This window comes from Chiroxiphia lanceolata, chromosome 1 (assembly GCF_009829145.1).
Source record: "Chiroxiphia lanceolata isolate bChiLan1 chromosome 1, bChiLan1.pri, whole genome shotgun sequence".
In the NCBI taxonomy this organism is placed as follows: domain Eukaryota; kingdom Metazoa; phylum Chordata; class Aves; order Passeriformes; family Pipridae; genus Chiroxiphia; species Chiroxiphia lanceolata.
The window spans coordinates 24,696,584-24,713,386 of NC_045637.1; the positions used below are offsets into that span (position 1 = coordinate 24,696,584).

Sequence of the window (16,803 nt, forward strand, 5' to 3'; positions counted from 1 at the left end):
TTTACAGGCTGCGTTTAACTCTGTGCTTCTGTGGCTACACTGTCACCAACAACACACTGCAAGCTAAATTTACAGGTATCTCGGCTATGCTGTTCCTTCCTCCACAGCATAGACTTCTATGTCTTAAAAGAATCTTTTTTAGTTTATCATCTTAGAAGATGCTAAACAATTATTTTTACACCATTGTTCCTTGTATGTTTTTACAGGTCTCCTGCAGACAAAAAACTCAAGATTTTCCCAGTTCAGTGCGAACAAAATGTCATCTTTGCACAAAGCTGTGATTGTAAGAAAAGTGAGGACCACAAGAGAAAGTTTAAAAAGCAGAGAACAGTGCTAATTATCAGTAAGGAGAATGTGAAATCAAACATCAGTTTCCAATACTGATGAAAAGATTGAAACATATAGTATGTTTATGCTAGAAGACAAACAGCACCCATACATTCAGTACTTTGAACAGTGAGCCTATATTTTGATTTGGTTTGGCTGATCCCAGAGGATTCTGCTTTTAGAAAACTTTCAAGGATGCATAAAAGAAGTCAACAAAACTGTAAGTATTTTTGATGTCCTAGAGTCTCTGTTCACTGGAATTGTGGATGCTGTAAGATACATTTTGCACACACACTGCTGATCCCTGAGGATCAAGTCTTCAAGAGACTCTTTGGCATCTTTTAATGAGTTTGAAGTCTAACAGAACAGAGGAAAGAATATTTTTATCAAAAAGAAACAAAAACTTTATTTGTGCCTGACAGAAAAATGAAGTGCAATAGATATATATGCATATAAATAAATATATGTATGTATAAAGCCCCAAACAAACCGTAGTTCCAATGAAGAGTGGATGGGAACTTTGAGGCAAAAAACACAAGGAAGGGGGTTCTAAAGATAACATTCCAGTTGTTACTGAAGTGCCAGACCTCTTCCAGTAGACTTTTCCTGACCTGAAAAACCAGCGAAGTTTTATGTTCTTGCCGGCTTCAAGAGACAGACTTCAGTCAAGAGAAAGGCAGAGAGAGAGAGCATCAGATGAATGCCACTCTAGCAGTACAGATCACTTTACTCAGTATTTCCACCAGAAAATGAGCTAATTTACAACCTCTGGTCATTCCCACATACTTCTCTTTCCTCCATTTGGCCTCAAAACTTATTTTTGTATTACAGTTCACCATTGTCACTCTCCTGTTTTGTTTGCACCTAAAAACTATTTTGTTGACAACTGTTAGTTGTTTAGCATAAAAAAGTAACTTTTAAATAGAATGAGCCACTTAACACAGTTACAACTCTATGTGATTTAGTATGCTGTTTACTTACGTTTATTTGTTTGTTATGAGTAAGCCTGAGTTGCTGGAAGCTGGCCACAAGCTGTGGACTTTCACTCAGATACGCTTTTGGCTGGAACAGAGTTAATTTTCTTAGTAATTTTCCTAGTAGTTGGTACAGTGCTGTGTTTTGCCATAAGAATGAGAAGAATGTTGCTAACACAGTGATGTTTTAGATGTTGCTAAGTAATGTTTAGCCTAAGTCTAGGACTTTCCCATGCTCTGCTGGAGAGCAGGTGCACAAGTAGCATAAACCAGAAGATAAGAAGCTCACAGCCATCAGCAGAAGCTACAACTCCACAAGATAAGAACAGTTAATGGCTTGCCTGCATGCAGATGGAGAGAGAATACACTAAGGTGTTAGAAGACCCCAGACCACAAAGCACCAAGACTAGCAAGGAGCATGAAGAACACATGGGGGAGGATGCATAAATTGTAAAGGGTATAATTGCACAGGGATGTCTTTGTCTGGGAGAAAAAATATAAACTATTACATGCTATTTGCTTTCCACTGTTTCACATATATTTTATTTCCCCCTGTTGCTTTTGACAAGCAAAAATCTCCTCTAGACTTCATAGGTATTAACTTCTCAGCAATTGTCATCCCATGTTGTTTGCCAGGCAGATGCACACCTAAAAACAGCCTTGAGCTATAGAGTTACTCCCTCTGAGTGATGCCCTGTGGAGTCTCACGAACATTGTGTAAGAGAAAGGGAACAGAAGAGAGTAAGAATGAATGGACAGCAATACCAGCTTACACTGGTGTAAACAACTGACTTTTTTCAACAGAAGCTTCTATAATGAGCAGTATGAGCTACACAGTTAATTTAAGGCCTCTACCAGAAACTAGAACTAATCTGACAAAGAGCATTTTTACACAACACGTGTCATTGCACTGCAAAACCCACTCAAAACAGAGTGATTGATGCACAACCCGTCTCTCACAGATCAGAGTCCAGAGAGGGGCAACAGAGCTGGTGAAGAGACTGGAGCACAAGTCCTGCGAGGAATGGCTGAGGGAGCTGGGCTTGTTTAACCTGGAGAAAAGGAGGTTCAGACCTTATCATTCCCTACAACTCACAGAAGGCTGTACCCAGGTGGGGGTTGGCCTCTTCTCAAAGTAACAAGCAAGAGGACAAGAGGACATAGGCTTAAGGGGGAGGTTTAGGTTGGACATTAGGAAGAATTTCTTCACAGAAAGGGTGATTAAACACTGGAACAGACTGCCCTGAGAGATTGTTGCATCACCACCCCAGAGGTGTTTAAGGAAAGACTGGATGTGGCACTCAGTGCCATGGTCTAGTTGACAAGGTGGTGTTTGGTCAGAGGTTGGACTCAACAATCCCAGAGGTCTTTTCCAAGCCGACTGTTTCCATGACTCTGTGTGAGCACCTCTGAGGCTGTGCAGTGCCAGGCTCTGCTACAGGCAGGAGCAGGGTCAGAGGAGCTTCTCTCTCCTCGGGGTCGTGGGAGGGGGAACTTTGCACAGGAAAAAATGGGAAGGCCTCTGGGTGTGGCCTGGAAAGGCACTTCAGGGAAAGGCAATGATCCTGGTCATGGAACACAAAATTGGCTGGAAACATCTGGAGCAGCAACCTGATACTGAGCAACAGCACCTACGTGGCCTCAAGCAGCTACAGACACCCCTAAAGCTGCACATAGACACACAGAGCGCTGCACACACACAGCTGCACCCCCCCGCCCCAGAACTGCACCCCCCCCCCCAGCTGCACACACACACACACACAGAACTAGAGACACACATACAGAGAACTAAACACACACACGCACCCACACAGCTGCACACACACGCACACACACAGACAGCTGCACACATCCCCCGCAGCTGCACACCCCTCCTCCCCACAGCTGCGCACACACACACACACAACTGCACACACACACACACACAATTACCTTTCCCTTCTCCACACGACGGCGACGCCGCCGCCAGCCCGGCACAGAGGGCGGCGGTCGAACGGGCCCCGACAAATGCTGCGCGCAGCGCCCCCCACCCCACGGCCCAGTCTCGCACGGCCCCGCTGCCCGCCACCGCTGCCGCTCCCGCTCAGGCGATCCCGCCCGGGCCCCCCTGGCCCCGCTCCACCGCCCTCTCACTCACCCGCCGCCACCACCGCCCGCTGTCGCGCAGCCCAGGTTCCCTTTACGGTCGCTCTCGCTTGGCGGCGGCGCGGCACGCGCCCGCTCCGCCATGCTGTGTGTGTAGCATTGCACACGCGCACTCAGCTTCTCCCGAGGGCGGGAAGGGCCTTCCCAGGGCCCCGCCCACCGCCCCCCTCCCGCGCGGCCCCGCACGGTCCCGCGCACGCGCGTCCGGCGGGAAGCGCCACAGCGCCCGGGCGGGCGGGGGTGGTTGCGCAGGGCGCATGCGTGGCGGGGCCGGTGGGGTTGCCGGGAGCCCGCGGCGGGACAATTGAGCGGCGCTGAGGTGGCGGGACCGGCGGGGAATGCGGTGACTGGAGGTACGGAGGGATCGGGGGCACGGACGGGGGACCTCAGTGCAACGGACCTGAAAGATCACCCAGTTTTATCCCCCTGCCGCGGGCAGGGACACCTCACTAGACCAGGTTGCTCATAGCCCCATCCAACCTGGCCTCGAACACTTCCAGGGATGGGGCACCCACAGCTTCTCTAGGAAACCTGTACCAGTGTCTCACCACCCTCATAGTAAAGAATTTTTCCCTAATATTTAATCTAAACTTACCCTCTTTTAGTTTGAAGCCATTCCCCCTTGTCCTGTCACTACATGCCCTTGTGAAAAGTCCTTACGGCTACTTATCATATGAAGTGATTTTTTCACTGATATCTATGTTCAAGGCGATGCACTCGCTGCCTTCAGTTTAAATGACTAAAAGCTGATCCCGTGTCACACCTTTGTAGTTGCCCACAGCCCCTGTTTGCCTCACCATCTGTGCCGGGAGTGCCTTTTCAAACACTCGGGAGAGCAGCCGAGGTGCTTTTAGCAGGGCTCTGTGCACACCGAGTTGGGCTGGGTGTGTAAAATTTTGAAATGTTCTTTGTATGTGTGTTTTGTTGTAATGCAGCTATTAGTGTACCAAAAGTACTACCGAATGCAGTGCTTGCCAAACCAGATGCACTCCCAAGACGGTTTGGGCTGTAGTTTCATGGTGCCCTGGCTTTGGTCAGGCCAGGTGGTTAATAAAAGGCAGGAGCTGTGCTTTTTGCATTGCTTGCAGATGTTTCCCTGCAGCTGTTCCCCTACAGCCAGACCTAAAGGTAAGGCAAGTACAGGATGGTTTGGTATATAGGTGGTGTCTCTGAGGAAAGGCCATAATTGCAAGTTAATTGATGTAGTTGTAGGGTGGAGCTGTTTCTTGCCCTTGCTACATCCACTCTGATCTCATCTACAAACAAGATTTGGCATCAGTCATTTGTTGCACATCCATGATGGTCTATTTTTTTCTGTGTGCTACTGTAAAGATACAAAATATAAACACTTTAATTATTATCTGTTGTATTTTTTTGTTTTTATTATATTTTATAAAAGCTTATATTTTGAAGACAGAGAGGAAGATGTATTGCTGGAAGCAATATTCCATTTTAAAAACACAAACCCCCTAAAGGTTTTTGTAGCTGCAAGTGGGTAATATTGGAAATATTCTTACAGGTTCTAAAATTTAACATGAGTGAAGTTATTGAGTTACCAAGGGTATTAAATTTCTTACTATTTTGGAATTTCCTAACGAGTCTGATTTTGTGGTTTAAGACCAATAGACAGCACAATGCCCAAATGAATTTGGAAACCAAAACACTTCAATCACAAATATGTGCAATTTATAAACTGCACAGCTCCCCTGTTCCACTGAAGATGTGACAAGCTCTGGAAGTGCATGGGCAGGGTTAATGTAGCAGCTCAGCCATGCTATAGATGGTCCTCACGCAGAGTCGTGGGGTGTCACCATGTATTGTTGGGTTGGGTAGAGAACTCAATCAGATTCACATGGCACCTGAAGCTGGCTGTGCTCAGTGCTGACACTTGCAGTCTGCTCATCTGGAAGGTTCTTGACTCCTCTGCAGTGTTCACAGTGACTATCAGGTGTTCACACTACGGATAGTCTTGTTATAATAACCAAGCTACTCCCTTATTGCATAGGGTTAACTAAAATTCATATGCTAACGCTGTTGTCAAGTAGGCCTAACTTACGTGAACTTCTGCTTACACATAGTCAGGGGCTTCTTTCCTTGTATTTTTAATAACAGTCACAGTGGAAGTGACAATAGTTCAGGCAATTTTGCCATTAAGGTTTACATATAGTAACAGCATCATATATATCCTAATTGTTCAGATATGGAGGAGAGAGCTTTGCTTATGTTAGTGTCTGCGTGTTTGCAAAGTGTTTTGACCATAATCCATTATTGCTTCTATGCAAACCTTGGGAAGAACGGTGGTTGTGCCCCAGGAAGCCACTGGAGTGCAGAGTAGCACCAAAAAAAGTGCAGAAACACACTGGCTGTTGCAGCAGGATGCAAACGTGCCTTCGAGATAGTAGAGAAGTTTGTATCTGCAATCTGTATTATGGTTTGTTTTTAACCTAGTAGTTGGAGGGATCAATTAAAGGAAACAGTCCATGAGAATTAAACCAAAATATGCTCCATAAGTTGCTGTACCATGCTTGGCTTCTTCATTTCAGCTACTGTGTTATTTTATTGGAATTTTCTTCTCTTGTTTTCTGTCTACTGCTTTGAAGCATTAAGATTATAACTCATTATTCTAGTGGTTGCAAGTAAACTTTGCCATATTAACATTGGCGTATTGGTTTTGTCCTAAGGTTGTTCAGGGGAATAATATTCTTATACTTTGAGGGAAAACCTATTATAGATTTCTTCCATTATTCAAGTGGACACAACATGGAGCTCCACTCTAATTCTGAGCTTATTTCTTGCCCAATTGTAATCTCATTATAGTGGATGAGACATACCTTCAACATTCATTGCTCATTGTGCACTAATAAAGGGCTTTTCAAAGTTACGTTTTAAGTGTTTAGAATAGTTAGTTTTGCTTCAAATTTTCTTTCTTTTTACAAACTTATGTAAGTTTGTTAAGCAGCCGGACAGTGTTTATCTCCAGAGTATTTCTTGTGATTGGTAACTGCACTATTGGCTTTTTAAAAGAAAAAGGAAGTGTTCAACCACAGAATTTGCTGTAGTTGATCCTTCTTAGTACTTAATGCATTGTAACGATACTACTTTTTCTTAAATTGTATTATGCTTGTGAATTAAGATTGTTATTTGAAAATATTTTATGATATCCTTTACGTTGTTTTAAAATAGTGCTTGCTTTGTTATCTTTGGATGTATTTTTGTATTTAAAGCTATTCTGACTACAGTTGACTTTATCTGCTTCCTTCCTTCCTGTCCACCTGCCAGAGCAGTACAGCTAAAGATGAGGCGATCTGCAGCTCCGAGTCAAGTCCTAGGAAATGTAGCCAAAAAGCCAAAGTTTACACCACCAGGAAAATGTATTGCAGTTTATCCCAAGAATGCAACTAAGGAGATGGACCAAGAAATGACATTAAAAGAGGTAAAATGAACAATGCACTCACTGAAAAGTATATTTGTTTGTACAGTATCGTGACTAAAAGATAGTATCTGAGCTCACCACAAACAACCTCTGCTAAAATTATCTGTTCAGAATAGATTTTGATAGCTTTGCTCTCAGCACCTTTGATCTTGCTTCTCAGGTAGGTTTCTCTAACTCTGTGAAGTGGATACAGAAAAATGTTTTTCAAGTAAATAAAAGTAATCAGTGTTGAGCCCAAATACAATTCCCAGTGTAGCTGAGGTAAGGATTGTATCTTTGCATGGGCTTTGTTGGATATTTTTGGTAAAAGTAGTTAAAAACCCAAGATACACGTAATAAAGTGTCAGTACATTGAGTTGCAGTTTTGCTGCGAGGAACTTTACCTGAAGCCTTTAACAATAACCCAAAAAAGCATCACAATTTCTATTTGTTTATCTACATAACTGAATTTGAATTTTATTAAATTCGGTTCATAAACTATTGGCACAAGTGGTGTTTGATACTGTGTGCATATACTTTCTCTTGTGAACACTGGGATACATATAGTTGTGTAGGGGTGTATATATTTATGTAGACAGTTTGATAACGACAATCACTGTGCTTGAGATCCCTTGCTATTTTCTCTATTTCTCTTCACCTGCATGAAAGAAATGCTATTGTGAACTCATTTCTCTTTTGCAGAGAGATGAGAAAGAGGGAAGTGCTTCATTGCTTTCTAAAATATGTGTCCAGAATCAAAATGAAAATTTTACACAGTCTGTGGAGTCAACTGGAAAAGTAAAGACAAAAGCAAGTTTCAGCATTGGTAAGTGTAGCAAGGTGGAAATGAAAACAGTAATTGTGCCCAAAGCTGGTAAGAAGATATTTCTTATTTACTGCCATGTATCATTAGAGAATTTTAAAGCTTATGAATAACATGCTGCTTACTGAATTTTCATGGAATACTATTATAAGGGTTGTGCAATGGTGGCATTATTTAGTATTCTATTGGCTAGAGAGTAAAAGAAACAAGCATTAAATGACTTTTTTAATAAAAAGGGGGGGAAAAAAGTATTTTAGAAGCCAGTTGATAGTGTCACTATTCAGATTTGTGTCTTCCAGAAGAGCACTATAGTCAACTCACTAATCCACAGTTATAGCAATACAAGAGCTGCGATGCCCTAAATAGTGGGAAAGTGTTGTAATTTGGAGACCTTGCTGATCTCGTGCAGAGAATGCTAACCCTTCTGAATGGATTTGGGTTTTTTTCCAAAATTCATGAGGGTTTCTCTTCTTCAGTGTCTCCAGTGGGCATTCAAGGCTCAAGCCAACTCTACCAGCAGAGCAGAACTGGCTCTGCTCATCTCTGTGTGTGTACTCTAGTCATTTGTGTTCTGGTAATGAATATTACTCTGAAAAGCTGGGTAGTAAGCACTGCAAAGACACTGAAGTGTCTGAACTGTAGCAAAGGCACTCTGATGGACTTGAACAACTGTGTGGGGTTGAGTGTCTTCATTTCCCAGTCTTGGTGTGCCCTGACCACAGAAAACAGCATAGTTCTGTGTTGTGCGAATACGACCTCAGAGTCGAGTGCATCTTGAAAGCCTTGCACTTGAACTGGGTTATTAACACTGATGGATGAAAATCACTCCTTTTGGAGCCAGCTCAGGCATTTCAACACCTGTCTTAACAGTTATTTCACTGTTGTTTCTTCATAATTAATGACATTGGATAATGATGTTTTAGGGTTTATTTAATTGATACTTTGTGTAATGAGTAGAGTTTTAAAAGAGCATTTCATGGTCACTTATCACCTTGAGTTGTTGGAAATATAATTCAGAAGGCTTTAACAAAGTCTTATTTTATTTGTGATAAAAGTTGCTAAATCTTGAAGCCTGACTGAAGCAAAGCTGCCATAGCTCTGCATCCCAATTAGCCAATAGTGAGGCTAATTCCCAATAGGGAATTATTCCCAATAGGCACTCATACATCCAATGTACATATACACACGGCTGGTAACACAGACCAACATAGAGAGAGAACACAGCATTCGGGCAAGCACAAGCAGTGCCAGTGGATGCATCCTGTTCCCCTCTCTGGTTGATTGGGGTGAAAGCCTATTCATGGAAAATAAATGAACATACATGTATCTATCTATAAATACACATGGACACAGAGAATACAGATCCCTCTGGTAACTGATCTTATGCACTCAGTCTGTTCAGTAACCAGCTCCTTGATTTGCTGGACACCCCAGCTGTGGGCACATGAGCCACAAAGGCCCACAGCTCCCAGTCCAGGTGCTGGTATGCAGACCTGCACTCCCACAGGTAAGAGCACACTGTAGGTCCCTCAAGTACTTGGCCTTAGCCACTTGGTCTAATTAGTGGTGGGCTCCTGGATCCACTTGTCTCCCAGCTGCTTTGTGCACTAGGGATGCACAAGTAAAAACGTGTCTGTCTGGTAGTGAGACTTACCAGTAGCCAACCCCCTGGTGTCCTGGTCTCAAGTAACTTGCTTGGACTTCTTGGTCCCGTCAGTAATCAACTCTCAAACTCCCTGGTCTCTCCAGTAGTTGGCCCAGACTCATTGCTGCTCCAGTATTTGGCTCCCAAGCCTCTTATCCTACTGCCAACTAATCCACGTTGGTGTTAGCCACCAATCACACACTGACACATGGATCCAGGCAGTGTATATGGTTTCTGGCTTCTCTGCTGATACTTCATGTACCTGGGCCCTATGACCTGTGTGTGGTCCAGCTCCAGCTGCTGGCATGTCCACTTCCATACACACTTATGCACACAGAATAGAGTCCTTTCACCTGGGAAAATATTTAGAAATGTAGTTTAGTACGAAGGTGGGACTGGCTCCAGCAAGAGGATGCAGTGTGTTGCTGAAAGAGCTTACTGACCATCACCTGTTTAAAGGTGGCTGCCTTTTTCCTCTTATTGTTACGTGCTTGGTCCTCCCTGAACCACCTTCGTCTCTCCCTCTTGCTCGTCCTTGTGGTTTTCTTCCCCCCTGCCCCCAATCAGAAATCTCATTATAAGCCTTGTGCAATCTCTAGATGCCCTTTCTTGCACAGGTTTCAGGCCCTAGGAGGCAGCCACCCCCTCCATTCTGTAAGGTGCTTTGGAGAGGCTTTCCCATTGACTCTTCCTGCTGGGTTTCACCTCCAGAAAATGGGGGTGTGATAGCCCTGAGAGGGTGCTGCCACTGGCATGTTATGTGACGCAGAGTAGTGTATGTACTCTGTTTGGATGAGCTAATATGGAGAAATTCAGCCTCCCTGTGTGTCTTTGTCTTACGGCTGGAACTTCCAGTTCTTCTGATGAAGCTTCCACTTGCAGAAGATTCTCTGTGTGCATGGGACAAGTAGTTTGAAGCGTCATGCTTCCCTACAGGTACATCTGCAAAAATTTCCATCTGCCGGTTCTGACTAGCAGTGCACTTGAAAGATAAACTGTGGATTTATTTCCAAAATAATCTGGGAAACCAGCAGTCTTTCCAGCAAAAAATGTTGTGAAATGGAGAAGATACTAAATGCCTTTTCAGTATCATGAATTCCGGGTGCGGCTGGTATGGGTCCTCTCTGATGACTTTTAAAAAATAACCAAAAATGCTGTGGAGTGAGACTGGGTGAGCTGCTTCAGTTGATGTGCTGTTGCCTTTCTAAGTAACTGAACAAGCCATTTTGTGTCAAAGCCTTTCTATGCCTGCAGAATGGAGCTAACCCTGCAAGGCTTCATAAAGCTATCATATAAAAGAAGGATATGGATATCTAATGTCAGTGTTAGTTATGGTCTTCAGGTTCACTGGTGATGCAAGCACTGTAGTGAGAAAACAATCCTGTCTCCGTTAAATCTTAAGTAATTTCTTAATAACTTAGATTTTCCAAGATGGTTTCTGCCCTTTATGTCACTTTTGTCTGCTATTCATTACACTAATGTAGCAATTACATAGATTGTGTAAACCATACCCTCCTTTGTAGTGTGAAATGAAATTGTTTTGTCAAAGCTGGTTTTGGTATGAAATTCAGAAGTAATGGAAACCATTTGTGAAAGCCAGAGTCAGTTTGGGGTTTTTATTATTATTAATATTGTAATGGAATTATATCTGACTGCCAGTCTCTGCAGCCAAAGAATACTTTCCTGTTAAAGGGGCACTAAAATAATTTTAAGATTGAAAAAGTTTGTGTGTATGCATTATTTTGGTTTATTGTCTCTGTATCATTTAATGCAGATGATAAACAGTTTGCTATTTTTATATCTTGCTCAAAGCCGCTGTGTTTGGGTTTCCAGTGCAGCAGTGGAATGTGTAAATAAATACCCTAGTTTCCATTGAGATTCTTGTGAAACACCTGTGAACCACTGGACAACTGCACACTGTTCACAGAGCTAATCTTTCTGAAACCCAGCCTTGAAAATGCTGCACATTCTTTAAAAAAAAGCTTGTTATCTGGCACATGGTGTCCAATTCCTGGAGTAGACAAGTAAGGATTTGATTAGATAGCAGCAGTCTAAAAATTACAGCATATCTGGCTTAAAAACTCACTTGATTTTCTAGGCTTCTTTTCAAAAAAACTTCTTCCTAAAAATGTCACTAATAAAAGTAAAGCATAAGGGACTCAGAAATTCTACAAGATGAGCTATTTCTAAAGACGTTTAATAGTTTGTAGCAACTGTAAGTGAAACCTGTCTATGTGTTGTGATTTTAAGACTGAACTGTAAGATACTGAACATGCTATTCATTGGGCAGTTTACTATTTGTGATTATAACTTCTGAATACTGGAAAATTATGTTATGTATCTTTGTAGGAAAATGAACTTTACTACTGCTTTTTGAACTGGTATTTGCTTGTGATTAAGAGGCAAAGAGCACAGCAATCTCCTTGGTACCCTTGTTTTGTATTCATAATACAGTACTTGTTGACACTGACAATGGATCTGGGTGGGGGGAGGTAATTTATTTGACATTGTTGTTAGTGTTTTTTCTCACATGCCTCCAGAGAATTCTATCAGCTAAGTCTCCATGCTCTTTAAAAATGAAAATCACTTTAACATTCCTAAACTATTTAACAGTAAGTGAAAACAAAATCATAAATGTGTTTGGAAGGATATTATTGCACCTCTTAAGTGCTTGGTTTCTATTTGTCCTCATTACATTCTGAGAATCTATAAGCAATAACAAGAAAATACAAATAATTTGAATGGAAGAAACAATGGACAGGCAGATCCCTGAACTGTACTTAGTATCTCAGTGTTGCTGGTGAGCAGGATTGGCCAGAACTCAGGTTTTTACTCACATTTTCATCTTCAACTTAATGTTTTTAATATATATATTTATATAAAACATAATGAATTTAATTGATGCCTATTATCTGAGTTTACAGCTTGCCTTCTGTTGGTATTCTTAATTTAGGAGAATGTTGCTCTGTTTTACTCTTTGAGCTTACTACACCATGTGAGGAAATCAATAGCTCTTTCACCTGCACACTTAGGTGCAACATTCCAGTTGGACTGAGATTTCATTCTTTGAACCTAATGTAAGTGAACAGAAAAACTGGATGTAGTTTTATTGTGTTACAGCTCACCTCCTGTTTGGTTTTTGGTTCAGGAGTACCTTGTCCTTCATCCATCTCTGACATCTGTTCATGTGTCTTCCAAGAGGAACTTTGTCAAAATGCATACTCAGATATTATCTTTGACCTAACAATGAGGACAGATTGTAAATATTTCACAACAAGGTTAATGTGTTCATCCTGTGTCTCTCAATAGATGTTGCTGAATGCTTTCCATGCTGATGATATTAATGGTATTTATTATTTGTGTGTTCTGAATATATTTTCTCTATCTTCTCTGCAGTGTTAATGTTTACTGAGTACATTGGTCTGTAAGGTTTGGACTCTCTACACACTTAAGTTTCCTTTTCCATAATGGGAATCTTTGTTGGCTCCTTCAGCTTTCTAGAACATTGTTACAGGTTTGTCTGGTACCTTCTATCACTTGATATGAATAAAAATCCTCTTAACCAATTAATTTGAATATTGTAAGAGACAATCCACTGTTCATTTATGACAGTAGCAATCAATTACCTATCACTTGTAATCAGAGGATTCAGAGGATTAAATGATGTTATTTTCAGGGTTTGTCATATTGTCCAGTTTCAGTCTAACTGCTTACTTTAGGTTTCTAGATAACACAAAAACATTCAGGCCTGGCATCTCATAATCAAGCATATTATTGCTAGAATTACTTGGATGTCTGCAAAAGTAGAAGTATTAATTCAATTTCTATTGTTGCACTTTACAGATGAACTGGAAAAGATATTCCAGTGAGGAGTATTTTTACCATCTGTCTATTTAAGCAGTGGAGCTGCATGTATAGCTGCAGCTCATTCAAAACCTTGAAATGTTTTTATAAATAGCTGGTAAAGCAGTTAAGTCTTTGGGTAAAAGATACTGCATAAACATCTGTAGCTCTTAATAATTACCAAGTACACCTTAGCACAGCTAAGGTGTAACTGGATGCCTGAGCGTAAGTAATTTATTACTGCATTGGTTGCAAGTTAGATTTTGCAAGTTTGTAAATTTGTTATAATTTCTTATTCAGAATATTACCAAAGTACTTTGCTAGCTCTTTATGTTTCACAATGACCTCCTTCTCCTTGCAATGTTCTAGACAGAATAGTTCGTAATAGTGAATAGACACATTAATAGACAAACCAATTCTCAATTCAGAATAGTTTCATTGCTATTTAGTGTCATCTGTACCTGTTTGATCGGGCCATCTTAGGAAATGGGGATTGGTTAATAGAACTGGATTGATGTACATGTATCATAAGAGAAATTGTCTATATCTCTGGTGGGAAATTGCTTCCACAAGCATTCATTTATTGCATCAGCCACAGTGGGTATACACGCACAGTGTCACTGGCCCAGTACCACACTGCCCAGCAGTCAATGTGTTGCAGGGAGACTTCTGTGCCCTAGATGGCTTGTGTTTTCACTTTGGGACTCTTTGGCATCTCCTCAGGACAACACCTTTTAGTTGGTGCTCTTCCTTAGGATGTGAGATGATGTCTTCTACTCTGCTGCTGTTTTAAGACCTTCCCTGGCATTTTCCCAGGTGACTGTAAACACTTGAAATTCCCTGGGCTGTTGTCATGTCCCTAACCATTGTTACTCATCCTGGATTTGGGATGCCCACCAGCTGAGTGGTGAGATACATGGTGCTAATAGAATTAGCAGCCAAGAGTGAGATGGGAAGAAGGAACTTGGAGAAGCTTCACCACCAAAAGCATCATCTCATATAATGTTCAGCAACTGCAAAGCTGCTTTCCTCGACAGGGCAGCCATCGGCAATGCTGCTGTAAAACAAATCCAGACTTGCATAATTCTAGTGTGATATTTCCACAGTTAGTACAACCTAATTTATAATTTCATGTGATCATATCTTGCTGTCATGTGAATAACTAGGCTTTATGTGATTATAAATGATATAACCAGGATATTTATGCATTTGAGAAAAGAGCAGTGAATTGACAGAGAAATGTACTTTTCATTTGTCCCAGTTAACTGTGCTCTGTCTTTAAACTTATGAAAATAATGAGAGGGGAAGAAAACCAGAAATCAGAATGGTATTACATGATCAGAAAATAAAGAAAAAGAGTTATATTAGATGTATGATAGTCAACATTTTCCAAAGAAGTTGGAGGGATTAAAATGAAAGTTTTCCAGTCACAGCTTGTCTATTGAATGGAACTGGGGCTGCTTCTTTACAATGAAAAAATATAAATTGCCAGGTTCCTTACTTTTGAGTAGCAATATATCCACTATCAAAGAAAGTTGTGCTCCATGTAAAGATGATAATCTTTCATGTATTTTCCTTTATATTGCTAAGTTACTGGAAATTAAAATTTGTAAACAAGAAAAAAAAAAAGACTCTTTCTTGTGCAGAAACAGATACCTAATTTTGAAACTGCAGACAGAAAGCAAACTCCCCTTTCCAAGAGCTGGCAGGGGATGTGGTGGGAAATGAACTTACTATTCCAATATATGTATTGCAATTTAGCTCCCTGGAGTTGCATGCAAACACACAGCATATAGTCTGCCATATATATAAAAAGAAATTATCTACTTTTTCATTGAATCATTAAAAATTAGGAACTTGGAAAATACTCTGTATAGACAGTATTTTAAACGATTCAGGTTTATCGGTAATAATTCTTTCTGTTCCCTCATTCATTCAGAGGGAAGGTATTCACACAGTTTCTTCTTACTTTTTTTCTTGGTTATCAAAATTTATTATCAGGCTATGTGAATGTAAGACGAGCAAAAGAGAAACACATGGCTATTCACATTTTCTTGCATGTTTTTCCTTTACATTCTTCCACACTTTGGAAAGTCCTAGTTTGGAGTGTTGAGGGTTGGGGTGTGTGTGTTCCCAGCTCTCCTGTCTCTAACAGATACAAAGGTGGACTTAAGGGAAGACAGAGAGAATGCAGCTATCAGGTGGAGGGACAAGAAATGCTTTACTGAAGGGAACTGGGAGGTTTTCTTGAGCTATCATCAGTATTATTGCAGACTAGGCCTGGATGCCTTCAAAGACAGTTGTCAAATCTTTCTGGAGCTGTGCTCATTGTTTGGATTCCCTCTGTTGCCATGCCAGCATAACTGGAGTCCAGTCCCAGCTTTTGGCTTTGGGCCTTAAGTTTTCCCCTGAAACAGAAGCTTTGTCACAATATGACTTTCCTGAAGTCAACAAGATAATAAGATGGTTATCTCACTGTCCTCAAAATATCCACTGAGCAAAATTAGAAGAATGGAGAATGCTCCTCTGTCTAATGCAGGGAGTAATGCACGGTAAAGTATTTTGAGGTTAGTATTTAAAAGCATAATCTCCCAAATTTACATGTCTCTATGAAAAAATGTCAGCATTGCAGGAACTTGACTTCTCTTATACCATTTCTTTTTCTAGGGATATCTTGCTAGTGGGGATGTGAGAATTTAAGCAAAATATCCTGAGAAAATCATACTTTCAAACCTTTCTGTATTTCTCAGCTGCTTCTCATCAGTCATCAAAAAGCTTGTTGGAAGAGAGGATCAGAGAAGATAAAAAGCATGTATTAGGAACGGACATACTTCTTAATTTGTAAAGAATGGTGCTCTTAGCTTTTCTATTTTTATGGACCTGACTTATAAAGTGAAGAGCTAATTCATGGTGCCATATAGTCACATAGTATTATAATTTATAGTTCTTTAGCTTTAGTTTGAAGGATGGTTACAGATCTGAATGTGTGGGCCTTGGAATGTCAGACTAAGATGAAGATAAATTCTTTAAAATTTGGCATGGAAGGCATTTTAATTGTCTAAGGGATATATTTATTCCCCATTTCAGTGGGCTAAATGTTGAGAGAATGCCTTACATCAGCAGAGGGAACGGAAGTGTAGTTAGGTTTTATGCTTGGAATTTTAACTGATAAGAGCCTTGTTGTTGTAGCAGTTGCAGGAACTGTTAGAGGTTAGAAGTTAATACAGGCTAGATGGTGATCATAAAAATAGATGCAGGAAAAAAAAGAGCTAGAGCTTCCCCTTGTTTGCCCCACCCCCAACGCAGGACAGAGGTTTTAGAATAATTGTACAGGAGAAAGGAAAAGAGTGGTCTGAGAGGTCCAGGTACACCAAGGATAAGAACAAGGAAGTACAAAAGTGATGGTAAAAGTGTTGATGAAGATGAGAGGAAAAAAATCAAGTGACATGAGAAAGCCATTTGAAATACAACTTAAGTAATCTAAAAGTACTTCTAAAAGATCTGGTGCAAATGTATTTAAGCACTCTTAACTTCCAGGTGGGGTTGTCTTGCAATTTTCATTTCACAAAACTTTGTCATCTTCAACCCTCTTCTTAATGAATAATGCCTGTACCCCTTAGCTTTAGAGATTGCC

General features: G+C 41.0%; 2 protein-coding genes across 8 annotated transcripts in view; one reads left to right on the forward strand and one right to left on the reverse strand.

Moving 5' to 3' along the window:
• Positions 1–3,537, reverse strand: part of LOC116797334 (RING finger protein 151-like) — a 34,587-nt gene extending 31,050 nt beyond the window's left edge. For 5 of the 6 annotated variants that reach the window (XM_032708738.1, XM_032708761.1, XM_032708771.1 and 2 more), the window contains exon 1: positions 3,439–3,537. The gene's annotated coding sequence lies outside the window, so the exon portion shown is untranslated. Of the gene's footprint in view, positions 1–3,233; positions 3,325–3,438 lie in introns of those variants that run through there. The other variant, XM_032708746.1, reaches the window with a different exon arrangement.
• Positions 3,538–3,704: 167 nt separating this feature from the next.
• RAD54B (RAD54 homolog B) overlaps positions 3,705–16,803 on the forward strand; it is a 64,248-nt gene continuing 51,149 nt past the window's right edge. Inside the window, exons 1-3 of one of the 2 annotated variants that reach the window (XM_032708689.1) lie at positions 3,705–3,799; positions 6,726–6,879; positions 7,561–7,684. In XM_032708689.1, the coding sequence (XP_032564580.1) occupies positions 6,742–6,879; positions 7,561–7,684 (262 nt within the window). In that variant the 5' untranslated portion in view covers positions 3,705–3,799; positions 6,726–6,741. The remainder of the gene's footprint in view (positions 3,800–6,725; positions 6,880–7,560; positions 7,685–16,803) is intronic. The other variant, XM_032708695.1, reaches the window with a different exon arrangement.